Source organism: Sinocyclocheilus anshuiensis, unplaced genomic scaffold (assembly GCF_001515605.1).
Source record: "Sinocyclocheilus anshuiensis isolate Anshui unplaced genomic scaffold, SAMN03320099.WGS_v1.1 scaffold919, whole genome shotgun sequence".
NCBI classification, from domain to species: domain Eukaryota; kingdom Metazoa; phylum Chordata; class Actinopteri; order Cypriniformes; family Cyprinidae; genus Sinocyclocheilus; species Sinocyclocheilus anshuiensis.
This window is the reverse complement of record NW_015547671.1, coordinates 521778-531514: the sequence shown is the minus strand read 5'-3', so window position 1 is coordinate 531514 and position 9737 is coordinate 521778. Positions and strand designations below refer to the sequence as shown.

The 9737-nt window shown below is 37.4% G+C and overlaps 1 protein-coding gene across 1 annotated transcript; it reads right to left on the bottom strand.

Annotated features, from left to right (window-relative positions):
- Window positions 1-2094: 2094 nt before the first annotated feature.
- On the bottom strand, window positions 2095-4496 carry LOC107702763 (C-type mannose receptor 2-like). The gene is made up of 3 exons (XM_016505173.1): window positions 4460-4496; window positions 4122-4367; window positions 2095-2468 (listed from the first exon to the last, which is right to left on the bottom strand). The coding sequence occupies exons 1-3, from the start codon at window positions 4494-4496 to the stop codon at window positions 2095-2097; spliced, it is 657 nt and encodes a 218-aa protein (XP_016360659.1).
- Window positions 4497-9737: the final 5241 nt, after the last annotated feature.

Below are 9737 nucleotides of genomic sequence, written 5' to 3'. Positions count from 1 at the left end.
AGAAGAAGAAGAAGAAGAAGAAGAAGAGGAGGAGGAGGAGAAGAAGAAGAAGAAGAAGAAGATGAGGAGGAGAAGAAGAAGAAGAAGTGGAGGAGGAGAAGAGGAGGAGAAGAAGAAGAAGAGGAGGAGGAGAAGAGGAAGAGGAGGAGGGAAGAAGAGGAGGAGGAGGAGGAGAAGAAGAAGAAAAGAAGAAGAAGAGGAGAAGAAAAGAAGAAGAGAAGAAGAAGAAGAAGAGGGGAAGAGAAGAAGAAGAAGAAGAAGAGGGGAGGAGAAGAAGAAGAAGAAGAGGAGGAGGAGGAGGAGGAGGAGAAGAAAAGGAGAAGAAGAAAAGAAGAAGAGGAGGAGAAGAAAAGAAGAAGAGGAGGAGGAGGAGAAGAAGAAGGGCGGTGATCTCTGTGAACCTGTGAATCATGCGAGTTCACTGAGATCGTCCCGCAGCGGCGAACCACTGCATCAGCGTCTATGGTTATACGATCTCGGATCAGTTTGATCAAGTTGTAGACATTTTTAATGAGACATTTATGTAATTAAATGGAGGAGTAGTAGTTAATAGTCTCTTACTGGCCTGTTTAGACAAGCTCTCCATAAAACAAACAAAACAAGCCCTTGCAAATTAATAATAATTATTTTAAAGACGCATAGACCTATTATACAGACACTTCATTTTTAATGGTATTTTATTATTTTGATTGCATTTAATATACTTTAAAGAAAGCACTTTCATTGGGTTTGTAAAAGCTGTTTTTATGAAGTTTTTGTTGCATTTACAGTTTTGACCAGCAAGTGTCACCAGCGTGTGGTGTTTCGAGCGCTTTGAAACACTGATTCATTTTGCGAAGAAATTGGTTCAATTGATACGAAGCTTCGAAATGGTTCGTTTCTTAGTTGGGGACACTTCATTTCCAGCGATATCGTTTACTTGATTGCAAAGATACTATTTAAACTGAGCTGGATGTTGACATCACTGAATTCAATGATGAACTGTCTTTAACTGAAAAATGAGTGTCTACTATAGTCATTTTGCATTATTGACACACTATTTTCCTAATTAATGCTGTTCAGTTGCTTTGCCACAATCTGTATTGTTAAAAGAATGGTTCGTTTCTCCCATCACTAGCAAAAACAAGACAGATAAACATGGAATACGCTCAGTGGTGTCCACATACAGCTGAACAAGACTTCGCGATCTGAGTGTGTTTGTGTGCAGCATTTATAGTCCTCCAGACAGGAAACAAGAGTGTATGCAATTAGTCCCTGGGCATGGGGTGTTATGGGAAATGGAGACCAAGAAACAGTGGAAAAGGTCTGAGATGGAGTGCCCTCTAGAGGAGCTCATGGGCACTCCAGCTGGACATCGTGACATTACCATGTTTGGAAATGACAATATATCCTAAATATTGACCTAATAAATCAACAATCAAATTTAAATTCTACACATTTCTATATATAATTTACAGCTCAAAGTGATTTCGAGGGAAAACCAGGAAATAGTCAGGAGACGACAATACTGGCTGTAGAAGACTTTATTTGAGCTGATGTTACGTTTCCATGTGTTTGTGTTAGAAAGATATGATTAATGCAAAACATAAACCACACCAGCTATATATGAGTCTCTTAAAAGACACATATAATCTTATGAAATTAGACATCCTAAAGAATATTAAACATTGGTGTTAAGAGCACATTATGTCATGATAATTAAAATACAGAAATACAACAGATTTTTGCCACTTTTAAAACACAACAAGCAGATTTACTCAGAACTTACTAAAGAACAAATGAAACATAAAAGAAAATCATAATAACAATAAAGTATGAAAACTGTTAATGCAAGTAAACACAAACATGCACATGTTTTTTACACTTAATATCTGCTGCAGATGAAGTTGAGTTTGTGAGTTTCAGGAAGGCTTATCCAGCACTGACCTCCTCCAGACTGAACTGCTCCTTTTCTCTTCTCAAGGCTGCAGTTTTCCTGTTTCAACTGATCAAAAACAACATGCAGAACAAACACTGTGGATGAATTTGTCATCTCAGAGATGTAACTTTAAGAGATCTGGAGGTGATGATGGATTGTGTGTGTTTTGTGAGGATCTACTCACCTTCATGACACACAAAAGGATATTGATTGGTGCAAGAGACATCAAACCATTGTCCCTGAGAGTCGTGTTTGACCACTGCACAGTTTTCACCTCCTCCACTATTATCAGGTTGACCAGTGTCCCAGTATCTGAATGAGGAGTCATTCTGATCTGACCACTGCCATGAGTCTCTGACTCTGAACAGATTGATCCAGACTTGTGATTTAGGTGAATTGGTTTTTCCGACCATGATATTAATGAGCTGCTCAACCTGTTGATTCTCATTCTGGTTTCTTACACTGACCAGATCAGTGTGATTCTGTCTGCAGTAACTCTGAGCGTCTCTCCAATTCATCGTCTGATTGACAAAGACGAGTCCTGTATTCGCTTTAAGAAAAACAAATGAGAAAAGATTAATGAATCAGTTTGTACATTGTTCTTATGCTGCTTTATGGTTTGGATGTTAACAGGAGCAGTGGCAGAATCATCAGAAACACATCATTCAAAGACTTGAGCTGCTTCTACAGCTGGTGATATATTGAATATTCACAATATAAGATATTTTAAAGTTATACCATTGTCTATCTAAATTCTCAATTCTGATTGGCTGGAATGAGATCCATATGGATCACTGTCTAAGATATTTTAGGCTCTTTAATTGCAAGTTTCCTTTACCACATAGTGTGACAACAAAAGATCAAAGTTTGTCCAGTGAAAAGTCTTTTGTTTAGGACAATACAGAAATTGTCTGAAATAGCACCGAAAAGTGTGACAAATATGCACAGTCCCCTCTATACTCAAAATCAAATTAAAAAGTAATAGTGTTCAGTATTGCATTAAAACTAGGGTGACCATACGTCCTCTTTTTCCCGGACATGTCCTCTTTTTGGACCTTGAAAAATGCGTCCGGCTGGGATTTCTAAATCGCCCAAAATGTCAGGGATTCGGCTTTACAGTCGCTATTCATTGTCTGCGTTTTAGTTTTAGAGCCCTGAAGAAGACTGTGTCCAGTCCCGCCCACTCCCGCAAACATTCTAACATTGCATATAATTTTCGTGCATCAGTGGGCCGCTATCAATATGCAGAGAATATAATCTCTTTTGAATGAGCGCTCGCTGTTCACTTTCATCACATGTGCTCTAAAGAAAATCATATATTTGTCAATAGGCTCAGGATCTGTTGAGCAGCAACATGTCCTCTTTTTGGACCTTGAAAAATGCGTCCGGCTGGGATTTCTAAATCGCCCAAAATGTCAGGGATTCGGCTTTACAGTCGCTATTTATTGTCTGCGTTTTAGTTTTAGAGCCCTGAAGAAGACTGTGTCCAGTCCCGCCCACTCCCGCAAACATTCTAACATTGCATATAATTTTCGTGCATCAGTGGGCCGCTATCAATATGCAGAGAATATAATCTCTTTTGAATGAGCGCTCGCTGTTCACTTTCATCACGCGTGCTCTAAGGAAAATCATATATTTGTCAATGAGCTCAGGATCTGTTGAGCAGCAAATCCTCCAGCATGGTCTGTCAGCCATCTCTCCTCTCTGATCAGTCAAATCTGACTCCTGCAGCTTGTGTTGGATGCAGGGTTGTCAAGATTTTATTATTTGTTTTTTTTTTGATGGAATTGGGCTTTTAAACTGTTGCCATGGCTTGATCACCCCCAATCCCCCCCATGTTGCATAAATTACCTTTTGACTGAAATGCTTGTATTGAAACATTTTGCATTCTACCTATGATAAAACTGTTCTAGATATTACGTTTTGTGAAGGACGGCCACTGGTAGGAAGCTATTTAGCTGTGTTTATGATAAATATGCTTAACACTGACTGTAAAATATGTATATTAGGTATGGAAATGACATATTTTGAGTTTTGATATTTGAGATTTCGCTACTTTGGGCGCTTTCGGCATTAATTTAACCACCAACCAACCACTCCCCAGCCCCCCGCCCCGCCCCGCCCACTGTCCTCTATTTGGAAAACTAAAATATGGTCACCCTAATTAAAATTTGGTATATGGTGAATGCATAAATGAACTCACTGTTGTTGCAGATGAAATGTCGGGTATCAAAGCATGCCAAATCATGCCATTCTCCATTGAACATCACAGCACAATAATCTCTGCCTTCTGGTTGTCCAGTAGCCCAGTTCAGATATAGCGCAGCTTCACCTGAAGACCACTGCAATTCATCACGACTCGTCTTCTGCAGACCAATCCAGACAAACTGAACACCTCCATCATTCACACTCTTCTTCAGCTCGACACATTCAGTTACGGAGCAGAGAACTGTGAAAGAGAGGCTTTGCTTTAATGATCTTCATAACAGGATCAAACCTAATGAAACTATAAACCATAAATAAAACCACAAACACACTCACCAATGAGAAGAAGAATGAAATATAGAGTTTGGTCCATTTCTGAGGAAGAAAAAATTAAGAGACTACAACATGACATAATTAAATAAATAAATAAATAAAAATAAATAAATGAATAAAATTAAATAAACTAAAAAATATATAAAATAGCAGCAGAGTGGAATTCGCATTCATTCAGATAATATTAACATCTCAAAGTCAAGTTTTAGTTAAATAATGAAAATGTGAGTTGTTCTTACTTTTGAGGCCGTGTTTCTGTCCTGAGTCTGATGTTTCTGTCTGCAGCTTCAGACTGTGTGATTATCATATCTGCTCTCATCTGTCATTCAACACGTCACATAATTTTGTTTATGACTCTAAAACAAAAGCCCTATTTAAGTTTTCTTCTTCATTCATGTGTATGTCCACATGTTTCTCTGTATTTTTGCTTTAATTTGATGAAAGTGTGTTTTAACATAAGTTAAAATACCAGGACATAATGTGAAATTGATTTAAATACAGAAACATTAAATAATAGAAATTGTGAAATTATAAATTAAGAAACATACACACTGTAATGACAAACAGCAGAGTTTAAAGGGATAGTTTACCCAAAGAAGAAAATTATGTCATCATTTACTCTGCCTTGTTTCGTGAAGAGTGTTCGGGTATAGTATTTCTTGTCTATACTTTAGAAGTCAATGAGGGTTTGAGGCTGTATTTTCGTGCCATCAGCCAATCAGTGGTAAAATGAAGTGAAATGATGCAAGACGTCCAGGAGTTTGTTTAATCATAATCATACTTAATCATACTTAAACATAATCATCTCAAAAATAAAGAGTAAAATATACATACCTGACATTACAAAGATACATAGTGTGGAGATTTACACATAATTTTTATTTTTTTTTTTCTTTTTAAATTTAAATGTTACTTCCTCTATATTTGTGTATTTGTCCACATATCTTACTCTTGACTGTAACTGCTGTGTTTATAATCAGGCCTCAAAGTAGGAAATAGTATGTGCCGATATTCCCCTCATTTGCTTTTTGACGTCAATCAGTTAGTATCAGTATCAGCAAAACACGCTGTATTAAATTTACACTTTCTCAAGCACATACTATATATCAGCACACACAGCTAATGTTCTTATGGTCACATTTCCTCAATAAAAATGAATCTGAAAGCATCAGTTAACTGTCCAAGCATTGAAGGGATGTGATGTTCATTGTGAAGCTGGAATGGCCTGTTTGATTCTATCAATGCACAGCAAACCACATATTCAAACGCTGTGTTTATCATCACAGGTGACTTCAACCGTTGTAATTTACCAAATGTGCTTCCAACATACAAACAACAAAACATTTTAGACCAGGTCTACAGTATGTAAGGCCACTTTGATCTCCTCATGGAGCCAAAACTTCACGAACAAAACAGATGCCATGCAACAGAACAATAAACTTTCTAATCTGAAGATAAGGTCTACAATTTGTTTAACTGTCCCTTCACCCATCCTTAAGCCCCCTCCTGGACATATGGCCCAGGGGTCTCATTTATAAATGTTGCGTACACACAAAATGGGCATAGAAATATGCATATGCAATTTTCCACACATATATCTGGATTTATAAAATATAAACTTGGCGTAAATATGTAGGCACCATGCGGATATTGTAGACCATGCGTTCAAACTATTTTTCCTGGAGTGAGAAAAGTAATGAAGTAAACACTGATTTTAAACTCTGTTTTCATGTCGATACACACATTTACATTAAATATTCCACTCTCATTAATGGAGATAAACACTGAAATTAGGCTACATACACTCTAAAAAATGCTGGGTTAAACATGACCCAGCGCTGGGTTAAAAAGGGACAAACCCAGCTATTGGGTTGTTTTGACCCAGCGGTTGGGTTGTTTTGAGTCAAAACGTGACGCGGTCTTTTCGCGTGATGGAAAAGCCTGATGCTTTGCATAAAATAAACGATTTTATTCATAAAGATACAGAATATAATACTTTGTTTGGATGTTAAAACATGTCCTCAGAGCTGTTTATTGTTTGTTTATTGGCAGGTTATGGAGTCACAGCATGTTTCGGCTACACTCTAAAAAATGCTGGGTTGTTTCAACCCAACTTTGGGTCAAATATGGACTAACCCAACCGTTGGGTTACGTTTTTACATTCAATTTTTAACCCAGAAGTTGGGTTAGTCCAAATTTGACCCAAAGTTGGGTTGAAATAACCCAGCATTTTTTAGTGTGTAGAGTGAAACGCTGGGCGCCGGTCCGTTAGCAGTTCCCCGCTGAACACGACTCCAGCTTGGGCACGAGAACCAGCGCCGTTACGATGGAAACAGAACAACAGAGACTGGTCGATTACACGTGAATTACTTATGTTTAATGTTGAATTTTTGTTCTAATGTTTGTTAAACGAGTTTAAATATAGGCAATATGTACAGCCTATTAAAAATGATATAAACAATGCTTTAAATTATAAATAAAGGAAGTTATCATGCAAACCAGTGGTATTATTTTAGAAAAGTTTAGAGGATTTAAGTTAATCTGTAAGCCTTACTTAATGTATGAAGTAAAAAATAAGCTAGTAATATAGTAAAAATTAATAAACCCATTAGCTGGGTTAAATCAACCCATTATGCTTGGTTAAATAACCCAATTTGCTGGGTAAATTTAACCCAAGATGGGTTATGTCCTATATTTACCCATCCCTTGGGTTAATAACAACCCAAATTGGGTTGTTTTTAACCCAGTGTTTTTTAGAGTGTATGTTCTAATGACAGTGAGGAGTGCTATAGGTGCACAATAATTCATCTTTAAATTAAACTGCATATTTCAGACCAGGAAAGTTCCCTAGTTCACTTGCTTTGGACCGGACCAAATACAATGTTGATTTTTTTGGTTTGGTGTGGTTCACTTTCACACTGCCCTTTTTGCAAGTGAACCAGAAATTGTAAACAAAACCACATGTGTGCTTAAGGTCATCCATTCATTGGTTCATCCATTCAACCGTACCAGAGTTTGTTTGGAAGCGGACCGAGACCACCTCTTCAGCTGGGTCTCGGTACAGTTGTTTGGTGAGCACCCGAGTGCGACTGCTGTATTCACACCTGCCCAAAAGATCCACACCATGAGGGGAAATTAACTTGAGTTTGATTCAATCGAACCAAACAAGGCAGGTATGAATACACCCTTAGTGAGATCAATGATCAATGATGCGCACTTACTTAAATATTATGGCAGACACTGCTGGATTTGGTGGATGAACAGTCCATTGTCCGGTTTGAATAATAGCTACTGTACAATCACACCATGTTAAACATGATGTCACGTGGATGGAAATATGCATGGAAATAATATGCAGATGAGGTTATGCATAGTAAAACTAGGCATTGTAAGCTCCATATATGGTGATTTTGGGGAGGAGATGGGGTGGAGATGCACATACGCACAATCTTCCCCTGACTGGAATTTATAAAGGGACTTTTGCACAGGTGCTGGCGTAAAATCTAGCTTTTGTGCATACATAAACTTTTAGGATGAAATCTATGGAGAGTTTTATAATACAGAACCTAGTTACTGACACTGTAGAAATATGGCATTAATGATATTTATTATTAATGTCACGAAAATTATAGGCTACTTATAGCCTGTTAAATATTGGGTAAAGTAAAGGCAATAAGTCACTTTTATAAAGGTTTGCTACTACTATATTTAACTCTGGATTCAAGAGTTAGCTTTTCATTAGGGCAACTAGTTCTAAAAAACTTTATTTGCAGAAAAATATGAATTCAATAATTAAGAGCCTGCAATATAATGGAATATTAATATTGTTAAATGCATTTTATTCAAAAATATAATTTGTTTCCGTCTGTTGTTTATTAATAAATTATTTATTTATTCCAACTGCCCTAATCCCAGCAAGACATTTATGGGGGACTGTGTGGGCCAGATGGGCTGAATTTTAGCACCAGTCCAGCCCTGATGATTCTCCTCTTCTAGGGCCAGAAAGAAGACCTTCTAATAATAAAACTATTTAAAGTAAACTGTATATGCTCAAAAGTTGTTGTTGTTCCTGGAAACCTGTTTGCTTTGACTTCATATATCTGGTGTTAATGCATTTATTATTTTAATGTGTTGTAGCCTGGAATATTTAGTGTGCATACTCATTGTATCTCTGTGTGTTGGAGATTTTATTTAATAAAAAAATTAAAATAATAATAATACTAATAATAAATAAATCAACTAATTATTCCTGTGGTAGAAAACGTTGTGGCACCAAGATAGGCTACTATGAAGGGGGGTCCTTGGGATTGCTATAGCCCCAGGGCCCTATGTGTTCTTAATCCGGGCCTGTCCATGTTCTGACATCATACCTGCACTCTATTACTTTCGCTTTTGAAAGCTGTATGTCAGACTATGCCAATGAGAGTGTTTGGGGCGGGCCGTGTTTGACCTGGAGCCATAATGTTGTTTGGAGCACATCTGTACAAATTAAGATTTTTTTTCCTATTTTTTTTGTGAACTTTAATGAATTCACAAATGTGTTAATAGTGTAAAAGTGCTGGGTTTCTGAAACGAACAAACATATCTATCTATCTATCTATCTATCTATATCTGAAGCCATCACTGGGGTACTTCCCTAAGGTACAAAAGTGGTAAAATAGATAAACCTTATTTTGCCTATTAGTTCTTTAGTACCAAGGGTACATGTAAAACTGATTTAATGAAATATCCTTTGCTTTGTATATGCAAATATACAAAAAAAACACAACCTGGTCTCATAAAAATATGTACCTCTGGGTACTTTTCTGCAACACCATTACTGCACGTTTTGCCGCAGTTTCAAAGAGAGATATCCACTGAGTGGCGCTAAAACACGGGTTCAATGTGTGAACACTGGCACTTTTTTATTACGTTGATATAGGTACGTATTGCTGTGTTTTTATTACGTTGCTTCAGGCACGTATTGTGGCGGTTCAGAATTCAAATATCCGGGGACTGTCGCTAAAAGTTAATGCTCTATCGTATTCATGCAGGGTATGCAGGTGTATATGGGCCCGGGCAGTTTGAGGGCCCACCAGGCTGGGGGGAACTTTTAATTGAAATGAGGGAACGAATAGAGCCCTGCATGAGCTCGGCCCTTGACCAACAGCTTATGAGAATTCTCGGCCGGAGTCCGACTGGATACCGTGTCTTTTTTTCTCTCTCTCTTCCTCATTACACAGCTATTAAAATAGTTCGGTTTTGGATTTTAATGGCAAAGTGGTCATATTCCTTTTTGATT

What these genes read in the sequence shown, in the direction of transcription:
- LOC107702763 (XM_016505173.1), bottom strand. Translation starts at nt 4,496, where the DNA reads ATGGACCAAACTCTATATTTCATTCTTCTTCTCATTG. An exon ending in TTTCATTCTTCTTCTCATTG is followed by an intron (nt 4,368 to 4,459) that starts GTGAGTGTGTTT and finishes TCTCTTTCACAG; the next exon opens with TTCTCTGCTCCGTAACTGAA. An exon ending in ACATTTCATCTGCAACAACA is followed by an intron (nt 2,469 to 4,121) that starts GTGAGTTCATTT and finishes TTTTTCTTAAAG; the next exon opens with CGAATACAGGACTCGTCTTT.